The 25,675-nt window shown below is 44.0% G+C and overlaps 2 protein-coding genes across 6 annotated transcripts in view; one reads left to right on the top strand and one right to left on the bottom strand.

Annotated features, from left to right (window-relative positions):
* PIK3R3 (phosphoinositide-3-kinase regulatory subunit 3) overlaps positions 1-15,428 on the top strand; it is an 82,108-nt gene extending 66,680 nt beyond the window's left edge. Inside the window, exons 7-10 of the mRNA XM_060004718.1 lie at positions 2,416-2,592; positions 7,701-7,775; positions 8,212-8,382; positions 14,962-15,428. Of these exons, the coding sequence (XP_059860701.1) occupies positions 2,416-2,592; positions 7,701-7,775; positions 8,212-8,382; positions 14,962-15,160 (622 nt within the window). The 3' untranslated portion in view covers positions 15,161-15,428. The remainder of the gene's footprint in view (positions 1-2,415; positions 2,593-7,700; positions 7,776-8,211; positions 8,383-14,961) is intronic.
* Positions 15,429-23,046: 7,618 nt separating this feature from the next.
* MAST2 (microtubule associated serine/threonine kinase 2) overlaps positions 23,047-25,675 on the bottom strand; it is a 208,701-nt gene continuing 206,072 nt past the window's right edge. For 3 of the 5 annotated variants that reach the window (XM_060021430.1, XM_060021460.1, XM_060021444.1), the window contains 3 exons: positions 25,270-25,406; positions 24,940-25,133; positions 23,047-24,625 (listed from right to left, as the gene is read on the bottom strand). In XM_060021430.1, coding sequence (XP_059877413.1) covers positions 23,097-24,625; positions 24,940-25,133; positions 25,270-25,406 — 1,860 coding nt within the window. In that variant the 3' untranslated portion in view covers positions 23,047-23,096. The remainder of the gene's footprint in view (positions 24,626-24,939; positions 25,134-25,269; positions 25,407-25,675) is intronic. The other 2 variants (XM_060021437.1, XM_060021451.1) reach the window with 1 other exon arrangement.

The raw sequence follows: 25,675 nt of genomic DNA, 5'->3' as shown, positions 1-25,675 counted from the left end.
CTTGTCTCTTCTGTGTTCTTTCTCCGTCCTCCAAAATTGTTGACCCCGGCTCATCCTTTAGGACTCGGTTTAGATACAACTTACTGGAAAATTTTCCCTGACTCCCTAGACTGGTTTAGGGGCTTTTTATCCCCACCCCTACAGCATCTATCCTGACCCCTAGTGTAACATTTACTGAAAGTCACACTCACTGAATTTTGAGCTTGTTGAGAGTAAGGGTGGTGGCTTATTTTCCCTGATAGCTCCAGCAGGTTTTATGGTGCCTGAGAGTACATAGTGGTGCCCATGGAATATTTGTTGAACTGAAAACCAACGGCAGCAGTCTGACAATTAGTTGAAGGCAGAGCAAGACCATTGGCAGGAAGACCAGCCTGCATGTTGCAGGTGACTGATTGCGTCTTTGTGGTCATCAGGTTAAAAGACGGTGAAGGCCTGAACCAGAGCAATGGCACAAAAGGAGGGGTAGTTAATAGAAATGCTGAGGACTTGGTGCCTGACCAGATCTGGCAGGTGTGGGAGAAGCCAAAGGTAATTCCTAGATTTCTGATATTAGTGACTAAGGGATGTGTAATTCACCAAAACGGGAAGTACATCAGGGGAGTTCAGGGTTGGAACCAATGAGTTTTGAAGTTCCTGTGAAAACCCAAATGGAGTTGTCTGAGAGGCAGGCAGCTGGTTATCTGGATTTGGAACTCACAGTACAGAAGGCATTTGGGAGGCCAAAGTGTTGTAGGTGATGGTAACTGCTAAGGATGAGATTACACAGAGAGTGAGAAGCATGAGTATTGGATCTGGCAACTAAAAGAGTATTGGGAACCTTTATCAAAGCAAATTTAGTGGAGTATTAGAAAATGAGCCAAATAACATGGGGCTGAGGAGTGAAAAAGTGGATCATAAAGAAAAATGAATCACATGCAAGGGAAAAGCAAAATTATTTCTCATATTAGCACCAAAGTGTTAGTGAACTTCTGTGTGCCTAAGAATAGTATTAAGTGCTGTGAGGCAGTATAGCTTAATGAATAAAACTGTGGGCTTAAATGCTATATTAACCATTTACTAGCTGTGTGACCTTGAGTGAGTTACTTAACTCTCTGAGCCTGTTTCTTCCTCCATAAAACTGTGGATAAAACCTTGTTGAAATGCTATGAGGACTAAGTGATACACACACACACATTTATGGTAGAGAAAGGTAGGGTGTGTGTGTGTGTGTGTGTGTGTGTGTGTGTGTGTGTGTGTGTGTGTGTATCTTGACATATGGTATCAGTAAGTGACAGTTATTACTAATAATGAAGAAATAGAAAAGAACTTGTAGTTTAGTTGCAAAGGGAGTTAAAGTATCATGATGATGTTTTAATAGTAATATAAAACTACATATTATTGAGTGACAAATGAGTAATGTGGACAGTTGTTGCCTTAGGATTCAGAGCACAGCAAAACTTTGTGTGCTGGAAAAGCTTAGGGCCGTCATCTACTGAGTGCTTACCAAGATGTCCCAGGCACAGTTTAGTCCTTTTACATGTATTACCACAATTAATTCACATAGTACCCCAGCTTTACTTGTTCAGTCATGGCTGGATCCAGGGCCCAAACAAGATCATCAGGATTCCCCTCATGCTGTGTCTTTTGGCTCAGTTTTTCTCTGTGTTGGCTTCATCCTCAGGCAGGCTTTCCCTACGAGGTAGCAATATTAGCTGCTGGGAGTCCTAGAATCACATGTTCACAACTTAGTCCCAGTGGAAAGAGAGAATCTCTGTTTACAATATTTCTAGTAAGAGTCCTGGATCTGACTCTCATTGGGTCAGTTTGGGTATTATTCCCATTTCTGAACAAGTCATTGTGGCCTGAGGCAGGGATAGGATGGAATGGAACACTCTTTTTTTTCTTTTTTAATTAATTAATTAATTTATTTTTGGCTGCGTTGGGTCTTCGTTGCTGCGCATGGGCTTTCTCTAGTTTGGGTGAGCAGGGTCTACTCTTCATTGTGGTGTGTGGGCTTCTCATTGCCGTGGCTTCTCTTGTTGAGCACAGGCTCTAGGGCGTGCAGGCTTCAGTAGTTGTGGCATGCAGGATTCCATAGTTGTGGCACACAGGCTTAGTTGCTCCAGGGCATGTGGGATCTTCCTGGACCAGGGCTCAAACCCATGTCCTCTGCATTGGCAGGCGGATTCTTAATCACTGCGCCACCAGGAATGGAACACTCTTATTGGCCAGGCTGGGTGGTATGGATGTTCACCTGTGAATCTGAGATGGGGGCAGGGAACATGAGGGTGCTGTTCCCAGAAGAGTAGGAATGGGTATGTGCCAGGCAAAAACAGCAGATGTCCACCACACTTCAGGTGTTAGGGCTGTGTTCATACTGTGGAAAGCTCCTGCTTGGTTCGTGTTTTAGCCTTAATATGTCAAATATTTTCACAGAATTATGATGAACTATGACAAATTAAAATCACGTCTGGGTGAGATTCATGATAGCAAAATGCGTCTAGAGCAGGATTTGAAGAAACAAGCTTTGGACAACCGGGAAATAGATAAAAAAATGAACAGTATCAAACCTGACCTGATCCAGCTGCGCAAGATCCGAGATCAGCACCTTGTGTGAGTATTCTGGGACTATGTGGGAGGGATCCACCACCACCTGATTCCTACTGTGCTAGAGACCTTAGAGGTAGAAGAAGAGATTTGTCATTGAGAACTGGCCAGTGAGATTGTAAGAATTTAGGAAAGCAGTCCTGTTAGTAGTCGCGGTATCAGAGTCTACCTGAAGTCAAGCGTGTGGGGCCAGTCAGAAGGTAAGACTGTAATCCATACAAATGAGCAAAATGGTTGAGTTTTAAAGGTACAGATTCCTTAATGTGTGCCTAAAACACAAAACCCAGAATCTTCGGCTACATAGAAGAACCACAGAAACAGAAATTACCCCTCAAAGGCAAGGGCACTAATAGTGGGGGCCTACAAAGAAGTATACAGAATAGTCCGTTAAAGGGTTTTTATATTTAAGAAATAAGATTCTATATTTAAGTAATAGAAATATTACTGTTGATAGCAGGTATGAAAAATGGCACACCTGAGGAGTGATGGAAAACTGTGATTTAGCTAGATATAGGGATATTATCTAAATATAGATTGAAAGATATATTATCAGAACAAGATGTGTGGATTAAGAGTTTTAGGCCAGATGACTGCTTCGTAGAAGGAGAAAATCCATGAGAAAGGAAAATATATTAGGTTTAGTTCTAGGTAATAATAGACTGTTATGTAATATGTTTATGGGTGACTTTCATGCATGTAACACACTCAGTTCAAACTCTTGGCAGGAGGAGACAGAGTAAAGACCTCTGAGGGTTTCTTTGTGTCAGAAAGAGGGAGGGGATAAAATACAAGCTTAGAGGTTGGAACATTGGCTGTTGAGTTTCAGTAGAGGAAAATTTAAGGTGATTGTTTTGGGAGCAAACAATTATAACTACACTATACTGAGTAATTTTTAGTAGCACTCCTCTCTAGAGATCTTTCATTTTGCTACTGTGGCCAAAAAAAGTCAACGAAGTACACATGGCATACAGAAGAGCTTTGGAAGCAAGGCAGGGAGGTGCCCTTGTGTAAAAGCAGGATGTGTCTGCTCTTGGAATGCTTATATGGTTTGGGTCATATAATGAAGCTGAAGAAAGGCCCAAGAAGGCTGTGCCATGGACCAAAGGAATGAATGGAAGCACTTCTTTGCCCTGGAAAGTGATGAGATATGAAGAAACCTACCATTCCTAGGTGCATGACTAAGGGTGGCAAACTAGACCTTGAAAGTTCCTTTAACAAGTTATGTAAGCTAAATATAAGAGAATTTAGCTCTATATTTAGAATTTATCATGAATGATAAGCCATGACCTGCTTGTATCCTGCTAGGATATTTAGGGAGACACACAAAACCATTGCCTCTTTTGGAAGTGTTGCTTCCACTGTCCCATAGTCCATGCTTTGATGTTTCTAACAAAGACAATACTAGGATTGGTAGGCTTGATCTGCTCTAATGCTGAAATTGTACAGTCAGTCCTGAAAGAGACTGGTTGTATTGCTGCGTGATACTGAATATGATCTCTCTTTGGTCCTGTGTTGAAGTTGGAATAGGTTGGAATTCTGCAGCACCCAACGAGAGACTGTCATTAGTTTATCAGGTCCCTTTTGCGTGTGGACATTTCCCTGACTTCCCACTGTATAGCCCATAAGGATTTTTTGAGATTTTCTGCTGAGATTCCAATGTACTGTTTCTAGAATATTCTTGAATGCCTAAATGCAGAATTTCATTTCTTAAATATAGAATAAAATATTTCTTAAATATAAAATCCTTTATTTATTTTTACTTTATTTTTAGTTTTTGGCCATGCCATGTGGCTTGCGGGATCTTAGTTCTCCAGTCAGGCCCCACGGCAGTGAGAGCGCAAGTCCTAACCACAGGACCGCCAGGGAATTCCCTAAAAGCCTTTAAAATTCCTTTTCAAAAAAAGGAGTTCATTTGCAATTCTTTTTCATCAGGAGCTAGTTTTCATGATTACCATTTACTTTTCTTGGTAGTCATAAACCTGAATGCAAAATAAAGAATAATTTGCCATAACACAACTTAGTCTTCCTGACTAATAAACTATGACTTATTGCCACCCTAAAGTAGGCTCTGTGTAGTGTGTGTCAGTCCATCCACAGCTACGCCCAAAGTAACATTATTATCAGTGATTGGATCATCATTAGCAGCTGATCATATTTTATTTGATCATATTTTAAAAAGCTGGGATAAGTACCTGATCAGATAGATGATAAAATATCAGGCTCCAGAAAGATCTCAGGAGACTGAAACTGTGATCCAAATTGAATATCATAGAACTTAATTTGAATAAATGTCATCTTACACATAGCTCCAAAAAGTCAACTTCCTGAAAGTAAAATTGGAGAGGCAAGATGGGGCAGCTGTGTGTATGAGGAATTCTGAAGGATATTATTACTGTGTCAGTAATTGTTCGGTAAAGGTACACATTGTGACTACAAAAGTTAGTTTAATCTTACATTAAAATGTATCCTAAATAAGCCATTAAAAGTCCCATTCTCTTATGCTGGGTAAACACTCCTTGAGTACAGGAAGCCATCTCTTTATCTGAGGATAATAGGTCCTGGAAAAAAAAGTCCACTTAAAGTTAATCCATTTCAAAAAAAACACCGCTAATCCATTTCAAAGGGTGTGCTGGAATTTTCCATTTGCCCTCTCAGTTTCTACTCTTCATCTTTCTCTACCCTGCTCTGTGCCTAAGAAAACGGATCTATTTGCCCTCTGGCTTCTAATTAGTTTTGGCCATTTGGAGGCACTGGCAGGAGATGAGAGGGCAGGAGGAGAGTGAAGTAAGAATATTTATTTTCTGGCTTCCTCTCTGTGTGATCACAGTGAGTTGGCTGTGTCCTCATTCTCTACCAAAGGTGGCACTCTCCATACGATACTCTCTGGGTTCAAGTCACTGCTGTCTCCAACTGATTCTTCAGTTCTAGGAGAGGTTATGTCTTCCCACTACTGCTAGCCCCAGGGAGTTTCTCTAAAACATCTCAAGACCTTTGTAAATAGTAAACTCTCCTCAACTACCAGTTTGACTGTGCCTTCTGCTTCTAGCCAAGGCCCTAACTGATACAAATTAGGCGAAATGTCATAGTATGAAATGTCATAGTACACAGTAAACAAAATGATAGTTTGATGAGGGATTTTATGTTGAAGATAAAATTGAACATAAAGAAAATAAGTTCATCCTATGTGAACTGAATTTATGTTGTAACTTCAACTTCATATCTTTTTTAGAATAAACAAAGAAAAAAACCTCACAGTTAGTGACAGAATGAGAATTGGATGTCAGGTCTTTGATGCTTTGTTCAGGTTTTCCCCCTAGAATGTACTGTTTTATATGTGGCATTACTCAATAACAGTAAGTTAAATATGAATTAACATGCTAAATTTACTTGAGCTTTTTAAAAATCATTTTTAGAAGCTAGTCAGTTCCTGGCATTGTTATTAGATGTTTAAGGAGTCAGAACTATATAGTAGTATTTGAAATGGACTTTTGGGAGATTAGAAAAGTTGCCTGTGTCAGAAGGCAGAGACCATCATAGATGGAGCGTGAACCAAAATATTCTTCTCTTTCGCCTGGATTTTCCTGGGTGTCTTAACTTCCTTGTGGCAGAAAGGGAAGCTCAGTTTACAGAGGTTGGTGGTTTACAAGAAAATGGGGACTCAAGAGAAAATGTGGTGTAGTTTGTTCATTTTAAGCCTTTTACCCAGTGTGCTTGTCTCTTTATTTAATAAAGGAAAGATCAGTTCTTCAAGGATAGAAAACTTTGGATGTTAAGAGTGCTTAGAGGAGGGTATCTGGATATTTTGCTAAGAGAAGTGATAGTGTAGGATGGGGTTTGTTACTAAATAAATTCTATCAAGATCATATGTTAGTTGTTTTCCAGTTTCATTAAGCATACAAAATGAAATCCAGGTTAACTGAAGAACATGTCTCATTGAGAAAGGCTGTGTAATCTGTCTTAAAATAACTTTAAAATTAGGTGCGATGCCAAGTTATCTAGTGTACTTGGGGTCAGAGGGAGATACAAGATGACCTTGGAGTTGACCCTGAAGACTTTGTTAAAAGTGGCCCACCTACAGATATTTACTGACTATTTATTGAATATCTACCATGTGCAGGCACTGTTTTCAGCATTTGGAATAGCCATGAGCAGGACAGATCCCTTTCTTTAAAGCAGCTTACATTTTAGCTGGGGAGACAAACATAACCAAGTGAAAATAATGAATTTCAGGGAGTTTCCTGGTGGTCCAGTGGTTAGGACTCAGCGCTTTCACTACTGTGGCCCGGGTTCAATCCCTGGTTGGGGACTAAGATCCCACAAGCCGCGCAGCGTGGCCAAAAAAAAAAAACCCATTAAAAAAATGAATTACAGGCAAGTACTATGAAGATGATAAAATAAAAGTGTAGAGTGACTGGTGGACTGCCTTAGTTGGGACAATTTAGGGTAGTCTTCCCTGAGATGTTTATGATGACACCTGAATGATCAGGGGCCTGGTTGGAGGATGGTGATGAATGAAAGAGTTTTTATACTCCACTGAAGTTTCAGGCCATCGTCCATCTCAGCGGAAAGAGATGAAATGGTTTATTTCATTTTACATCCAAAATGTTGGTATATTTTGAAATACTGTGATTTACCTGGTGATGAAGTAGATTTGTATTAATTACTCAGATTGCCACCCGGAATTTCTTGTGGCTTGCTTAGGTGCAAAAATAGACCTTGAAATTCTGTTTTAGAATTTAACTCAAGTTAGTAGTAGGCCAGTGAGGGATTGCATACTCTGGTTTAGTGGAGATTGCAAATGTGACACCATGCTCACCTAACTAATGATTTCAGAAACAAGTGTCCCATTGTGTTTGAGTGCAAGTATATGTGTGCTTGTGGTTATATAACCTTCTAGAAAAGGAAAGTGAAAAGTGAGAGAAGTGCCTAATTTCAAGTAGCTTTCTGTGTTTCTGCCTTTTTGCAAAAAGTTGAAGGAAAAGTAATGGAGAAACAAGTTTAGGGAAATCTCTGGCCATTCTTAGTGGGACTGGGGAAAATAAGTTCCTGGACCCTGGAAGTTTGTCCAGGCAGAGTTTGCATAGACACTGACACTGGTGTCTTCCCTCTGGCAGGTGGCTCAATCACAAAGGAGTAAGACAGAAGCGCCTAAATGCCTGGCTGGGAATCAAGAATGAGGATGCTGCTGAGTAAGTTCTCTCTGTACCTTTCTGTCAGAGGGCTTTGTTTCCAGGATAAGACATGGGACTTCTTAATACATCCTGAGTGCTGGTTCTCTTTGTTACTTGAGGACATTTGAATCAAGAACTTTGCACCTCTTTAAATTGAATTGCCTCAAGAATACCCTATAGGCACTTGAGTTCAAAGACCTGATGAACCATATGAAACCTGGATGCTTAAGCATTGCTCATTCAGACATTCATGTGTCAGGTTATTGGATGAAACATGTGAATTCTGTGCTTTCTGCATAATAGCAAATAATAAAGCTGTTAAAAAAAATCCAACTAATTGCAATTCCACTGTCATTTTGTGGTTTAAGATTTAGAAGAGAGTGTTATTCGTGAATTTGCTTTTAGATATAAGTAAACTGATCGTTAGAATAATATTTTAACATTTAATTTTTAGGACCTATTTTATCAATGAGGAAGATGAAAACCTGCCCCATTATGATGAGAAAACCTGGTTTGTTGAGGATATCAATCGAGTACAAGCAGAGGACTTGCTTTATGGGAAACCTGATGGTGCATTCTTAATTCGTGAGAGTAGCAAGAAAGGATGTTATGCTTGCTCTGTGGTGTAAGTCTTCTCTGGGGGTATAACCTTTTGAAAACTTCCTCATTGATTAATAGAAAATCAACCCCTCCTAAAGTTCAGATCAAATTAGTTGAAGTACAATAAAATGAGGAACCATGGCTTAGACCATTAATATTAGTACAAAGAAAACAGTTAGTTGCTTTAAGAGAAATACCATCTGAAATTATTTCGGGGATTTTAATTTAAATGGTAAGCAGACTAGGCCCTGCATTGTTGCTATTGGACTTTAGGTATCTGTGAAAAGTAACTTGAGATTTTCAATTGAAAAGATCACTTAATTCTTTAGTAGTCTCCTGCTTGCCTAACTTGGCCTTCATTGTCATACTAAGGAAGGCTTGATTAAACAACTGTTTTTACTTCAGAAGAAAAACTATCTAAAATTTGTACTTAAATAGTATTCTGTTGAGGTTGTGATAGAAAATGTTGGATGTGTTCTGTAAGATGATCTTATGACTTTGTTTGGAAAAGCCTATTTTCCTTTTAATGGAAAGTGAAGTTCTGGGGACAATTAATCATGCCTCAGTGAGATTTTGCCAAAGTGTTGTATATATATTCCTTAAAAAGGCAACTGTTTTCATTGACAAAGACCATACCTAGAGTGGAGGTACAGTATGATGGTCATGAGAGCAAGGTTTGGGGCCAGATATACAGGATTCAGATCCTGACTCTACCACTTACTAGATATGTGACCTAGGGTAAGTTACTTAAACTTTCTTTGCCTAGTTTCCTTATTTGTAAAATAAGGATAATAATAATATCTACTTAAGGGTTTTTAAAGTATTACTCGAGTTAATATATATGATTTAATATACTTTGATCAGTGCTGGAACATAGTAAATAAATGTTATCTACTAATATTATTATGATAATGATGCTGCTGATGGACATGCCAGAAGGCAAAGATGACAAAATGATTTTGCCCTCAAAGAGGACAAAGTGGTGACGATAGACAAAAGACACTCATATTAACGGAATGCTTAGTGCTTTACATGATCATCTTGTCCTTAGTGGTCTGTCTCTGTCATGCAGTCATAGTTTGAATCCAACTTTACCTGGTTTCAAAGCCCGCATTTTTCTTTTGCACCACACTTTCTTCATTTCACAGTTAAATATCCAAGATAAACAAAATCACTGTGACATAGGTATCACTAGTAGGCTGTGTGCATGAAGAACTAATTCTGATGGAGAAAGAGGGTTGGGAGATTTTGTGGAAGAGGTGGCATTTGAACTGGACTTTGAAAGGATATTGAAAAGTGGGACATCTATGGGCAAAAAGTAAGGCAGGAATTGGATTAGTATTATCCGAAGATAGAGCTACTTGAAACATTTCATTTCTCTCTGACCTGGGCTCAGATACTCAAGTTTATTTGAGTGGAAATGGCAGGAGAAGATGGCTCTTGCAGGATCTGAGATCTTTTAAGAACAATAAAAAGAAGGAAGACAATAAGCCCAGCACATTAGTAGTCCCTCACTCTTATCTAGGTCGTTGGGTGGCAGCCTGTGGGTTAAAGACTTGGCTGGTGGAAAATGCTCCTCAGCAGCTCAGCTAATTCCTGGGAGACCAAGGAGCAGCTTGAGTATCTTGGGGAGCTGTATTCTTTTTCTCCTTCTCCTTCCTTTAGCCACAGACTTAATCAGACCCAAGTCCACAGCAGTGTGGATTTCTGTTGCCTATGAAAACCAACTGCAGTAATATATCATATTGGGGTTCAGCATCACAGACTTCCACTTGTTTGTTAGCCACTCCAGCTACAGAAAGCCTGCTTACAGTGATTTCTCAGTTTACTCAGGACATTTGCTGAAGTTAGGGATGTGAATAAGTTCAGTTTTTAAGGAGACTCATAGTAAAATTAAAATGATCATGTAGTAGGAAGTCAAGGCATAAAACTCACTTGTTTTTCCATTTTAATATCTGTAAATGACATTATAAAGAAGCCTAAGAAGAAATTGCTTAACTCTACAGCCTTCTCAGGCTAGAGCCAACAATATATGTGTTTCACTAGGTTAAGGAGTTAGGTAGTGAGCACTTGTGATCCTTATTGTTATTGCCATTTGGGGTAAGAAATTTGATTAGGGATAGAACAATTAGATCAACAAGGAAACAGAAGACTTGAACAACACTATAAAACAACTAGACCTAACAGCCATTTCTAGAACACTCCATCTAACAACAGCAGAATACACATTCTTCTCAAGTGCACATGAAACATTATACAGGCTAGACTCTAGGTTAGGCCACAAGTCTCAATAAATAGGGTTGAAATCATACAAAATATGTTGTCTATACCACAATGGAAAGAAATGAGAAAGTAAAAATAAGGAAATTTGGGAAATTCACAAATGTGGACAATAAATAACACACTCCTAAATAATCAGTAGATCAAAAAAGGAAAACAAGGGAAATTAGAAAATACTTCGAGTTAAAAAGAGAAACACAGGGGCTTCCCTGGTGGCGCAGTGGTTGAGAGTCCGCCTGCCGATGCAGAGGACACGGGTTCGTGCCCCGGTCCGGGAAGATCCCACATGCCGCGGAGCGGCTGGGCCCGTGAGCCATGGCTGTTGAGCCTGCGCGTCTGGAACCTGTGCTCCACAACGGGAGAGGCCACAACAGTGAGAGGCCCACATACCGAAAAAAAAAAAAAAAAAAAAGAGAAACACAAAATTCAAAACTTATGGAATGCAGCTAAAGCAGTGCTAAGAGGGAAATTTATAACTGTAAGCATTTATATTAAAAAAGCTCTCAAATCAATAACCTACCCTTCTTTCACCTTAAGAAACTAAAAAAAGAAGAACAAACTAAACCCAAGCAAGCAAAAGGAAGGGAATAATAAAGATTAGAACTGAATTATATAAAATAGAGAATAGAAAACAATTGAGGAGGGCTTCCCTGGTGGCACAGTGGTTAAGAATCTGCCTGCCAATGCAGGGGACATGGGTTCAAGCCCTGGTCTGGGAAGATCCCACGTGCTGCAGAGCAACTAAGCCCGTGTGCCACAGCTACTGAGGCTGCACTCTAGAGCCCATGACCCACAACTGCTGAAGCCCGCACACCTAGAACCCATGCTCCGCAACAAGAGAAGCCACCGCAATGAGAAGATGACGCACCACAACGAAGAGTAGCCCCCGCTCACCGCAACTAGAGAAAGCCTGCGCACAGCAACGAAGACCCAACATAGACAAAAATAAATAAATAAAATAAATAATTTTTTTTAAAAAGGAAACAATTGAGGAAATCAGTGAAACCAGAAATTGGGATGAACAAATAGTTAAAGTCTCGCACACACACACATACACACACGGGAGAGAGAGAAGACACAAATTACTAAAATCAGGATGAAAGAGGGGATGCTACTTGTAGTCCTTACAGAAATAAAAAAAATAATAATGGAATACTATGAATAATTATATGCTAACAAATTAAACAACCTAGATGAAATGGACAAATTCCTGGAAGCACACAAACTACCAAAACTGACTTAAGAGGAAGTAGAAATTCTGAATAGAACTATAACAAGTAAAGAAATTGGCTTCACTGGTGAATTCTACCAAATATTGTAAAAGGAATTAACACAAGTCCTTCACAAACTCTTCCAAAAAATAGGAGAGAACACTTCCTAATTCATTTTATGAAGGCATATTCCTTATGAATATAGACATAAAATTCTTTAACAAAACACTAGCAAAGCAACTCCAGCAGCATATAAAAAGGATTATAAACCATGACTAAGTGGAATTCATCTTAGGAATGCCAAGAGGTTCAACATTAAAAACTCAATGTAATAAACCATATTAATAGAATTAAGGACAAAAATCAACTGACAATAATCTACTGATTATTTCAGTAGACTCAGAAAAAGCATTTGACACTCTTACATGTTAAAAAACACTGAATAAACTAGGAACAGGAGGGCACTTCCTCAGCCTGATAATGAAAAACCCACAGCTAATATCATACGTAGTGGTAAAAGACTGAATGCTTAAGATCAGGAAGAAGACAAGGATGTCTGCTCTCACCACTTCTAATCATTGTACAGAAGGTTCTAGCTAGGGCATTTAGGCAAGGAAAAGAAATAAAAGGTATCCAGATTGGAAAAGAAGAAGTAAACTATTAGAGCTAGTAAATGAGTTCAGCAAGGTTGCAGGTTAAAAGATTAGGATACCAAAAATCAGTTGTGTTTCTATATACTAGCAGTGAATAATCTGAAAATGAAATGAAGACATTCTATTTATAATGGCATAAAAAATGCCTAGGCTTAAAAAAATGCAAAAGCTATACAGTGAAAACTATGAAACATCATTGAAAGAACTTAAAGAAAACCTAAATAAGTGGAAAAACATCCGTGTTCATGGATGGCAGTGCTTCCCAAATTGATCTATGTGTTCAGTGTAATCCCCATAGACAGTACCAGCTGACTTTTTCCAGAAATGTCAGGACGATCTTAAAATTCATACGAAAATGCAAGGGATCCAGAACAGCTAAAATAACCTGAAAGAATAGAAAAGAGTTGAAGTACACCTCCCAATTTGACAACTTACAACAAAGCTGTAGTAATCAAAATTGTGAGGTACTAACATAAGATTAAACATGTAGATCAATGAATAGAAATGAGAGCCAGGAAGTAAACCCTTACAATTATGGTCAGTTGGTTTTCAACAAGGGTCTCAAGACCATTCAAAGGGGAAAAAATAGTCATTTCAACACATGGTGCTGGGACAACTGGTGAGCCACATGCAGAAGAATGAGGTTGGACCCCTACCTCACACCATATACAAAAATTAACTCAAAGTGTATCTTAGGGACTTCCCTGGTGGTCCAGTGGTTAAGAATCCACCTTCCAATGCAGGGGACGTGGGTTCGATCCCTGGTCGGGGAACTAAGATCCCACATGCAACAGGGCAACTAAGCCCGGGCACCACAGCTAGAGTCTGCGTGCTGCAATTAGAGAGAAGTCCATGCACTGCAACAAAAAGATCCCGTGTGCTGCAACTAAGACCCGACCAGCCAAAAATAAATAAATAAATATTTTTAAAAAAATAAATATTTTTTAAAAAATGTATCATAGAACTAAATGTAAGAGCTAAAAGATAAAACACTTAGGAGAAAAGATTAGGTATAAATCTTTGTGACTCTGGATTAGGCAGTGGTCTCTTACACATCAAAAACACAGACGACAAAAGAAAAAGATAAATTGGACTTCACCGTAATTAAAGACTTTGTGCATCAAAGGACACTATCAAGAAAGTAAAAAAGACAACCCACAGAATGGAAGGAAATATTTGCAAATCATATATCTAAGCAACTAGTGTCTAATATATAAAGAACTCTTAACAATAAAAAGACAAGTGCCTCAATTAAAAATGGGCAAAGGATTCGAGTAGACACTTCTTTAAAGAAGATATATAAATGGTCAATAAGCATATGAAAAGATGCTCAATGTCATTAGTCATTAGGGAACTGTAAATCAAAACCACCATGAGATACTACAAGGATGATGGTAATCAAAGAGATGGACAATAACAAGTGTTGACAGGGATGTGGAGAAATTAGAACCCTCATACACTGCTGGCAGGAATTTAAAATGGTGCAACCACTTCAGAAAACAGTTCGGCAGTTTCTCAAGTTTAACTTTCTTTTTGGCAGGGTTGGGGGGTGCCATGCCACGCAGCTTGTGGGATCTTAGTTCGCCAACCAGGGATTGAACCCAGGGCCATGGTGGTGAAAGCACTGAGTCCTAACCACTGGACCTCTGGGGAATTCCCAAGAAGTTTAACTTATGACTCAACAGTTCTCCTCATAGGTATATATCCAAGAGAACTGAAAACCCATGTCCATACAAAAACTTGTACATGACTATTCACTATAGCCAAAAAGTGTTAACAATCCAGGTGTCCTATCAATTGATGAATGGACAACCAAATTGTGGCATATCCATACAATAGAATATTACTCAGCCATGAGGAGAAATGAAGTATCAATACATGCTACCACACAGAACTTTGACAATGGTGTATTAAGTGAACGTAGCCAGACCAAAAAGATTGAGTGATACTGTATGATTCCATTTATATGAAATGTCCAGAATAGGCAAATCCGTAGTGACAGTAGGTTAGTGGTTGCCTGGGTCTAGGGGGAGGGAGGAATACAGAGTGACTACTAATGGATACATGGTTTCTTTTTAGGGAGTGAGATAGTGGTGATTGTTGCACAACCTTATGAATATTGTAAAACCCACTGATTTGCACACTTAATTTTTTTTTTTTTTGGTTTGTTTTGCCCCCTGCAGTGCATTCTTGCCTAATGGGGGTCCAGAGCTGAGTGATTAAATGCAGCCATCCATTTTAGCTACCAGGTCTTGGGAAATGAAGGGTATCTCTGTGACAAGTCTGTCGGGGTGGGGGGGGCAACACATGGGTGTGATATCGTACAAGCTTTGATTGACAAAAAGCTTCTACTTCTCCTTTGCAGAACAACTGCTCTCAGACTTCTGTTCATTTAGGGTCCCTTTATCTGTTGCTATCCGCCTTAATTCCCTGTGGTGTTTGTGTGTTGTATCGTTGCAGTGCTGATGGGGAAGTGAAGCACTGCGTGATCTACAGCACTGCTCGGGGCTATGGCTTTGCAGAGCCCTACAACCTGTACAGCTCACTGAAGGAGCTGGTGCTCCACTACCAGCAGACATCCCTCGTCCAGCACAATGACTCCCTCAACGTCAGGCTTGCCTACCCTGTCCACGCACAGATGCCCTCGCTCTGCAGATAAAGAGGGAGTGGGAAGAGCGGTGGCTGTCTAGCGATTTTTATACAGTTTTTATTAGACTATGAGGGCATTCTTTCTACGTAGACTGCTTGTTTTGCACAAGAAGTGATTCTGTGAATGTGAAGTGGAGAGGCCGAGCAGCAGCCGGCCAGAATTGGGGCATACAGGGCCTGGGGTTCTCTGTGACTCACCGCTGCACTGACATAGGAAGCTGGGAGCAGATGCTGTTTTTTGGAAAGTCTGTTTCATTGGGGTTTTTATTTAGCCAGGCACCCTCAACAGAACACATTAGGCCTGATGGGGGTGAGGGTTATATCTGGAAGCCTCTGAGGAGTCCATGTCCTCTTCTGAGAGGCCATGTTGCTCTGAGAGTGTGGTGGGGCATGGCCCTTCTTTCTTCCTCCCAACAAGGCGGTGGTTTTGGTTCGGTGGTAGAATGGCATTTGGTGAAAAAGACAACCAAAGGAAAATGGGGAGGCTTGGGATTTCATTTAAAGAATCTTAATCCATGGGTAAAAAACTTTCAGCCGAAGGTACTTAACCAACATCGTTTAGGCGTCAGCATCTCAGTAGCTCCTCCCTTTAAAGAAGCATTATGTTTAGAAACCAAATTGATCCCAGCAAAACGATTGTTGCCAGACTAAGGTCTGATGGAAGAAGGCGGCACTAGTATCTGAATGCACACTTCTGTACCAAAACTTGAAAGTAAAACTAGAGACTTTGTTAGTTTTAGCAAACACTAAAATTGGTCAGTGTAACTCCTTTTGCCCTGCCCTTGTTTCTCTGAGGTGAGGAAGTGTTCTTTTCGTGGGCTGGTGAGCTTTGAATCATAAAATGAAGTTGGTACTTGTGTGGTGTTTCCTTAGCCTAAAGAATGATCTGTTGTTTGAAACCTTTGTAACTTGTGTGTATGAGTAAAGAAAAGGTGCAATCCAGTGCTTTTAGATGGCTTGATATACCAAATAATGATGTAGAACAACATTCTTATATGTGCTTCCCCAAGTTTAAATGCCCAGCAGAAATAGTCAACATGGTTTAATTTCCCGTCATCTCCTGTCGTTTGCTGGGTAGGGCCCAGGGGAACCATAGGTGGCTAAGGCTGTAGCTGGAAGGGAGCCAGACTGCGGTCAGGGACTTCAGTAAATCACAGGCCCAAGGGCTCTGGTTTCCAGGGCGAGGGTCATACCACATTACCCATGTGCTTCCATACAGTGGTTTCTGAAACTTCTGCAAGGAGAGGAAGGGATGGCTTGGAGTTTAGACTGTTAGCCGAAGCCATCTGGAAGCTTTTTTCTTTGCCTTTTTTGTGATCCTGCCATTAAGATGATGTGCACAGACTGTCCTCATGCTCCAGTGGCCCTGATTTTAGGCCAGGAATCTTCTGCTTCATGTGATTTAAGCCTTCCAGCTGAGTGAAGCTGGGCAAATGGAGCTGGAGGCAGCCTCTACTCCTACCTCCATTATGCGCCACCCTCCTCAGTCAACACTCGTTTGACAAATAGAGTCCAGCTGCCTCTGAGCCAATCCTAGAGCCATAATAGGCTCGAATGAGTCAGCTGTTTGAGCCCAAAGCTGTGCAGTCAGGCATCCTGGCTGAGCTACAGAAGTCAATATCTGAGTCTTGGTGAATAAATAAGGTTTACACCTAGGGAAACTCTAGTTTTGGGGATGAAAGAAACAAATTTTGCTTTCCCTGAGCACTTATCTTGGTGACAGGATCTAGAATGGACCATGACATAGAAATAGATTAAAAATTGGGGGGAGAACCTCCAGAGTTACTGACAGTGAAGATAGAAAGAAAAGGGGCATATCTTTGGCTTTTCCTTGGTTATGTTGCAGTTTCAGGATTGGGTGAGGCAGACAAATGAAACCCCCTCCAGTGTCACTGTTCTGACCTAAGCCCTTAACTAGTTGATAGCCAGCTGAAATCCCTTCCCCATATTGCCAGATTGCTGAACCTGCTTAAGCAGCTAGATGCTCAAGATTGGGTGCAAGGAATCCCGTCTTTCTGGTACTAAAATTTAGTGTGTCCTGGATATCTCTTAAAATAAACGAAAAGGAGAATGAGGATGAACCATGTGTTGCTCCTTATCAGGCAGCGTTAAGGGTGTGCAGGGAGAGCGCAAGCGCCATCTACCATCTACACTTGGGCTGGCTTGTGGAGAAGGGCTACTCATTTTTAAGTCATACATTCCTTCACTTTTTTCTTTCCTGTTTTTCATTACTGAATTTGTTGCTTTGTGGGAACTAAGACCTAGGGATCATTTGAGAAGTTGGAAAGTATCTTTTCTGAGGAGTTGCCATGTGATTTGCTTGATCTTGACCAGTGGAAATGGCATAGGGACCAGTCTGCTAACCACTTAGAGGGGTAGTATGCAGCTCTTTTACTCCATGGTCTTGGCAGCAGGTCTTGGCCTCCTTCCTCAGAACCTAGCTCTGTGTGTTATCCCATGATCTGGGCCCTGGGATTCTCTCTCGGCATCTTAACTGCAGCCTCAGTGAGGCAGAGGGTAAAGAGACAGACCAAGACCAGAGGGGCTCATTGTTTTCCTGGCTAGAGAAGCTGGCCACCAACACGGAAGCAGCTTGGGGCTGGCTGGACACTGGTCAGAGGCCTATCTTTTCCAGGTCGAGCTTTCATCACAGAACAATGCTCTGTCTCCATCTGGCCATAGATGCTAACTAAGCCTTGGCCATGCCTCAGGCCTGTATAGGCTAGTGGTGTCCTTACCACTGATTTGGTCAAGGTTGAGGACTTCTGATTACTGCCCCTACCCTGTCTCCAGGCCTCGATGGAATCCCCGCTCATTTTGGACCCTCAAGTGCTTTGCAGAAGCTCTGAGAGCCAATGTGGTGTCTTCCACCGGTCTCCTCTTGCAGCAAGGAACCAGCCTCATGGGTCCTCTTGGGCCAAGAATTGCATCTGGGCAATTACTGGTTTTTCAAGTTGGTCTCTTGCCAGTTAAGACTCCTTAGTAGATCTGTTTGAGGCTTCAACGGCCTCAAAGCAGAGGGTCCAGATGGGGGCCTGGCTGGGCCCTCTGCTGTCACCTGCTCAGCCTTGCTCTAACTCCAGCCACTTGTGACAGACAACCTTGTTTCCTTACAAACTCCAGCATGTGACTTTGGTGCCCTGTTGTTACTCGTGAAAAACCTATTCTTCTGTTGTCTTTGGTGTAGTCAAAAAAATTCATGTAGTTACGTAAAAATATCAGATTTACAAGGAAGCCAACTGTATGTCTTGTGTTGGGACAATTCATAATGTAGTTCCTAGACCACTTTTGCAAATTGTTCTTGTCACCAGGTGTGTTCAGACATTGCTGTGCAGTTGTGGGGGAGGGTGGGGGGAAGGTGAGGGGAGATACTTTTTGGTCTTTTTGTTTTTTACCTTCCCCAAGTGGGGACAGTCTGGCCAACTTGCTCCAGTAATACAATAAAGACATTGCAATAAAGCACCTTTTTGTTCTCATGCTATGGAGGGGTGGGCTGGGCGCGCGGGGGGCGGGGGGGCGGGCAAAAGGAAGAGGACTGGGGTATTGAAAAACCCCGAAGCTCCCAAACCTTCTCCGCCGTGGCACCAAAAAATCAAGATCAGTCCTGGGGTTGAATTGGGGTTACCAGAGGCTCTCTTCTTCCCCTGAAGAGGAAGTCAAGCCTGTCAGGCATGATGCCAGAATCCTGTCCACCAACACAGCACACAGGGAGACTCAGAAACTAACCCTGATAAAGTTAAACGTGAGAGCCCTTTTGTCCTCACCCCATTCTTATCAGAAAGGCCACTTAATTGATTCTTAATACCTGTCTCTGCCCAGCAGTGTGTTTGCATGCTCTTTTGTGGGGGCAGGGGTGTGGGCTGTCTTAGTCTGCCTGTCCTCTTGTTGCCCCCGGCCATCACCCTCTTTGTTGAGGTTCCTACATGTTGGGAACATAATCAGCAAACATGTGACCAGCACTGTGGGCAAAGGGCACCGCAGTTCTCATCCTTGTCACTCAGGCCCCACTCACCTGTGTACTGAATTACAAATCAGACTGAAGGGCAATAATCTATTGTTCTAAATGACCTTGCCAATGTCCTTCCTCCCCACTGCACTTAGCTACATAGCACCCTCAAGGCCACTGCTAGGAACCACGGATGATTTCCCCTAATTCCGAGAGCTTTTCCCACCCTCGGCATGGGATGCTCAAACTCCTATCTATCTCCAGCCCAGTCCTCTCTTCTGAACTCCACCTGCTGGCGGGATATCTCAAATGGGGCCTTGGGTGTCCCACAGGACTGCAAACTTTTTGTCTACTTAATGAGTAAACATATGCTTGGCTGTGAATTCCCTTACCTTCCTACCACCAAACCTATAACTGGTCTGCATCCACATAACTCCTCTCCCTCTCACCTGTCAAATTACAAAAGGTAGCCCTCCTCCAACTATAAGCTAGTCTCTCCACGTGTATTTTGGATCCTATTTTCTCCCATCTTCTCAGGAATCTCCTGTGAGTTCTCTGTTGTTTCCTCTCAACTGGATGATCCATTTAAACGTGGTTGGCTGTCTCTCACTCCACTTGCTCAGTCTCTACTCAATCCTTTATCTCTTCAGAGCCTAACCTTTTTAAAAAAACATCTAAGTTTGTCTTTATTTCTTCACCTCCTCAAGCTTTTCAGTACGGGTCCCACCACTACCTGAAATTGCTCTCCTTGATGTCTTAGGTAACCAGCATTGTGACTACTCTGTGAAAAACTCTGCCATTGACTCCATGATCATCTCGTTTTCCTCCTGCATCTCTGACTGTTCCTTTTAATTCTCCTGGACTCTAAGTCTCCTGGGCTCCTCTGGCCACCTCACTTATGCCTTTTTCCCTGGCAGTTTTATCCACATCCATGAATTCACCTACCATCTCTAGGCCAATTATACCCATCGTTGTTTCTCCTGCCCAGACCTATGTTGCGAGGTACCTCACATGCAACGTATTGAACGCAGGGTCACCACGTAGCCCTGGTTCTTTCATTATTTCATATTTCAGTGAATGGAAATACATAATTCATCTGGTTATATAGGTCAGGAATGTAGTCATCATCTTTGATACCTTTGCTTTGTGTCTACATAAAACCCACCACCAGCCCATATCAATTTTACTTTCTAAATAGCAAAGATACCCAACTTTTCTCTCCAACTTCACTGTTTCACTATCTCTAACAATACTGGAAGGCCTCCCTTTTATCATTCTTGCCCCCTCAAATTCATTTCCATTATAGCAACCAGAGTCATCGTTTCAAAATAGAAATCTGGGGAATTCCCTGGTGGTCCAGTGGTTAGGACTCGGACTTGCGCTGCCAGGGCCCAGGTTCAATCCTTGGTCGGGGAACTAAAAACAACAAAAAAAACTAAACTCAAAACAAAACAAAAACCAAAAAGGGCCTCCCCCGTGGCACAGTGGTTAAGAATCTGCCTGCCAATGCAGGGGACACGGGTTCGATCCCTGGTCTGGGAAGATTCCACACGCCACGGAGCAACTACACCCGCGCGCCACAACTACTGAGCCTGCGTTCTATAGCCCGCGAGCCACAACTACTGAGCCCGTGTGCTACAACTACTGAAGCCACGTGCCTAGAGCCCATGCTCCGCAACAAGAGAAGCCACAGCAATAAGGAGCCTGTGCACCACAATGAAGAGTAGGCTGCTCGCCGCAACTAGAGAAAGCCCACACAGCAACAAAGACCCAACACAGCCAAAAAATTAAAAACAAAAAAACACCCAAATCTGAACTTGCGTAAAACCATTAAATAACTTTCAATTGCTCTTATGGTAAATCACAAAATTCGTAAAATCATCTGGCTTCTCCCAAGTTCAGGATCTCATCCCCTACTTCAGTTACTCTTCATTTGGCTCCCTCCACTCAGCTAACCCCAGTGGCTTGGACCTTTTCCTTTTTCCTTCTGCACATGTCCTCTGTACAATCCCTATCTTCTCCTATGGCTTTAATTACCACCTATTGGCTGATGGCTGCCAGAGCTATGCGTCCAGCTCCCTACACTTCCCCTCCGTCTGGGGACACCTCCTCATTGTTGCCATCCTAGTTTAGACCACCACAAGGGGTCACTACATCATTTTCTCTCTGGTCGGCTTACTCCACTTGAGCCTCTCTACACTGCGGCCAGTGATCTTCCTAAAACCTAAATCTGATTATACCACTCCCAGAATTACCTTCCAGAAGCTCCTCACTCCTCAGGCTAATCGAGCAGTGTTTCTCAAGGGGAGCACCACTGGCACTTGGGGCAGCTGCCCTAAGCAATACAGGATGCTTAGCATCTCTGTGCCTACTCTTCGCAAACCCCTTCCTTCCCATTTCCAACTGCCCCAGGGGGGCAGTTCCTCCCTCCCAGGAACTGCTGCAAGATGTGCCCGCACCTCCCCCTTTACCTATGGTATGGTGCTTCTAACCAGATCCTGACCTACATGGGGGGCTGCCCCAGGCAACTAGTTACCTGTGTTCCCAGTGTCCCGTAAAGGCTGTCCAAGGATCTGCCGTCAGTGAATGACTGAAGGAAGGAGGAAGGGAGGTTCAAGAGGGGCCTGGAAGGCTGAGGGGACAGACATCTGCCACCACAGGCAGGGTGCGCCCTCTGGCGGCCACAGCCTTCCCGACGCAGGGTGACGAGCAGCTGCAGGATGCATGTCGCGCCCAGCCAGTACCCAGAGGCATTTTCCTGTCTCTAGGCCTCTTGATGCCTCTCCTTCTGACCTAGGCACTGGATTACAGAACAGTCAGTGCAAGACAGCAGTTTGGCGAGTGAGTCCTGCATCACCATGGAGGCCCTCTACCACAGCCCTGCCTCCTGTCCCTGGGATACCATCTCCCGACTCCTCCAATGGTCCCACAGCTGTCCTCCCCCTTCCTTCCACACCACCCACCCACTCACCAACTGCAGTCCTACCTACTGGGGGCTGCTCACATCAGCAATGTCCATATCCAGTGCTAAGGCCTACCTGAGAACAGCCCAAGAAGGGCTGACTGGCTACAGACATTAAGGGTTTATGACTAAATACGGAAGGCAGTTTCTCTATTTCACCTGGCCGCTCAGCATTTTACCAAGTAAGCTCTCCTTCCATTTAAAATCTCTTTACTTTTGGATTTTATGACTCTTCCTTGATGTCTTCTTTCTTTGCCTTAAATGCTAGTGCATTACTACTGATACATTGATGGCTCTCAGATTTCTAACTTCAGTCTAGATTTCCTTACTGAGTTCCAGACCCATGCACCCAAACTTCTGGATGTCCCACAAGTACCTCAAATTAAATATATCCCAATTTCAACTCTTCACCTCCCTCTACCTCTTTTTCTCATTTACTGGCTAAGAGCACTCCAAATTAGGAGATAAATGTGGGTTCTAGAGTCAAGAGAGTCTAGATTCTAATCCTAGCCCTGCCCAGAGCTGCATGATCTTGCTCACGTTAATGTCTGAAAACCTGAGTTCCCTTCTCTATAAAGCAGGAATATTACTTGCTACATGGCCTTCTCTGGTTCTCCATCTCCTACAGAAAGTCTAAACTCCTAGAAGACTCTTAGATATGGCCCTTGCCTAACTCACTAGACCCATTTCCAGTCTGAATTACTTTCAGCTCTTTGAGTATGCCAGGTGTACGCCAAGTGCCGTACTCTTTGTCTGGACATTCTTTCTCACACTAATCCCCACTCTTCCAACCTAGCAAACTACTACCTATCATCTGTCCTCCAGGTTTGAGCTCAGATGCCCTAGTCTCTGGGAAGCCTAGCTGGCTTAGGCACCCTCCCACAACCGTGTCTCATTCATCACTACATTCTCAGCAGCAACACAGGACCTTAAGTTACATTTGTATTGACTGAAGGAAAGAAGAAAGCCAAAGACATAAAGATAGTTTCCAAGAGCGTGTATTACACAGGACTGAGTGCAAGAAATGGCAAACAACCTCTATGTTTGCTTTAAAAGCTCATCGGGTGCCAATGCCAAGTCCTGATGCTTCTGAGGGCCCCCTGGGTCTCGGCCCTTCTGGAGCAGGCTGGGCCCAGGCTCCTGGGTGAGGGGGCAGCTTTTGCATGGAATGTCCTGCCTCCTGTCACCTGAGGCATCAGGCACTTTGGTGATACCCGGGGCTGGCTCCTCTTCCTCTCTTTGTGTACACTCAGGCTCCCATAGCCAGCTCTGGCTGGGAACCTCACAAGGTAGATGGGCCAGCCCAGGGGCACTGGGTGGCCATGACTTCCCCTCCTGTCGGGGAGACAAGTTTGCAGGGTGGACTGGAGTTGTAGTTTCCAAATCCTGAGAGCTGGCCAGCCCATCTTCCATTGTTGCCTTTCTGGTTGGGGATGCCCTGTCAGGGTCTTCAGCAATGAATTTCCAGGACCACAGGCCCAGCTCTCCGGAGGTGGAGGCAGTGGAGCAACTGGCGGGGATGAGTCCTGAAGAGCTCGGACAAAGTGCTGTTAGTGCCTGGGTGTGGAGGTGCTGGGCCTTCCAGCAGCCTTCAGGGGGGATGGGGTCTGTGGGTCCAGCCCTACCCAGGTTGGGAGCTGATGACGAGGAGCTGGCAGCCTCTTCAAAGGCTTGTAGGATCCCAAGCCTCTTCTGGGGGACACTAGGGCCTTCCGTTCTGGGAGATCCCAGTGTGACCCCTGTCAATAGGCCTGGGACCACCGGGCCCTGGCTCCTGGGATCCCTGGGCAAGAAGGCGTCCTCTTCCTCACCCTCTCCTGCTCCTGCTCCTGTGAGGAGTGGATCCTGGCCCACTTCTGGGTTAGGTACCAAGCTTGGCTCCTGTACACCTTGGCTGTTCTCAGGCCCCTCATCAGTGTCATCTTCTGAAGAGTCAACCTCCCGGATGGCTTCCTGCTTCTGCAGCGACTCTCGCCGTTCAGCCCGGTCCTGGCGGAGGGTTCCTAGGGCCCGTGAGGGAGCAGCCTGCAGCACCCCTTTCCCTGGCAGCGCCCCCTTACCAGACAGCACACTCCTGGTCCCAACTACCTCCAGAGGGCTGACTTCCCTGGGTGGCAATTCCTTCTTTAGCTCAGGGTAGGGCAGGTCGAGACTATGTTTTCGAGAAGTGGCTAGCTTCTTCTCGGAAGCAGCAAGTGCAGCCGCCAGTTTCTCAGCTGACTGCACCCTCTTAAGTAGTGGTGAGCGGGGTGACTCCGCACTCCTGGGTCGTGAGAGTTGCCGGCCTAGGGGAGGCGACACGTGAAGCTTGGTAGGGAAGGCCTGGGCTCCGTGGCCAGACAGGGGTGATGGGGAACGCTGGGGTGAAGCTGCTGGTGGCGGAGAAGGGGTGTGGGCCAGTGGTGACAGTGGGATGCTGCCTGCTGACTTGCGCCGTGGAGAGCGGTACTGGCGTTGGAGCTTGGGCGCCAAACCGTGGAGGGAGCTGGGCCGTGTGTGCCCAGAGCCGGCTGGAGAACTGGGCACGCTGGAGCTGGGGGAGCTGCTCTGTGATGAATTTCCCCCCACTTTACACAGACAGACAGACAAACAGAGACACACACACACAGAGGCAGAGCAGTTAGCTCTTGGAAGTGACTGAGGGGCAAAACAGGGCTTAGGCCTGGAATGTCCCAGGATCATCAAGGTTACTCCACCAGTGAACCAGAGCCCAGGCTACAGAAATGAAGTCACCCTCCACCTCTGTCACCTCCTCCCCAAGACTGCCAGATCTTAAGGGGGTGGGTTGGATGAGAGCTTCAGAGTGGGATGAGTGGGAAGCACAGAGGGCCCAGGACTCTGCTACCTCCCAGGGGCTGTCTCTGCAACCAGCCCTTCATACCTGAATGCATAGCTTCAGGGGTCACCCTGTAGCCCTGAGTGGGAGATCGGGGAGAAAGGCTGTGGCTGTGTGTGGGAGAACCTGGCCCACTCTCCCCTGATGACAAAGAGCGGTTAAGGGAAGAAAGGCTGCGGCTGGTGTGGAGTAGGGATGCCTGCTTCGTGATCTTCCGGAACAGGGAGCTCCTTTTTCTGCTGCAGAGACAGGGGTCAGAGGCTGTCTGAGTTGGTGCCCAGTGCACAGCACACACTGGGCCAAGGGCCAGGGTCCCCAGCACACACTAGCACCTAGGTGGCTGAGAGCAGATCCCCTGGGCTAAGTCTGGCTCACCTTTCTTGCCCATCCTTGCCCCGGCTCCGCTTGCTCCTTCGGGCCATCTTGGCCTTGTAGCTGTCCTTCCGAGCTGGCCCCACTTTAATGGATGTGTTCTCCAGGGGAGTTGTTGAAATAGACACCTTGTTTCCACTCTGGGGATCAGAGCATGAGCCTAGGCTAAGGCCGTGGCTGTGTTCCTGCCCCTGCCCCTGCCCCTCCCCCTCCCGCTGAGTACAGCTGTCCCACGGCTTGAGCTTCTGCCCCTGCATCACCACGTCTGAGCCAGGGACCACCTTCCTTCTTCACAGATTAGGAAATGGCTCCACTGGAGCCCAAGTAGTTTGGGGTTGGGAAGATAGAGAAGAGGCTCACATGCCCTGTCCTCCAGTCCTACCCACAGCTCAGCAGGATCCCTGCCTTG

This window comes from Delphinus delphis, chromosome 1 (genome assembly GCF_949987515.2).
Source record: "Delphinus delphis chromosome 1, mDelDel1.2, whole genome shotgun sequence".
NCBI lineage: Eukaryota > Metazoa > Chordata > Mammalia > Artiodactyla > Delphinidae > Delphinus > Delphinus delphis.
This window is presented reverse-complemented; position numbering and strand designations above follow the sequence as displayed.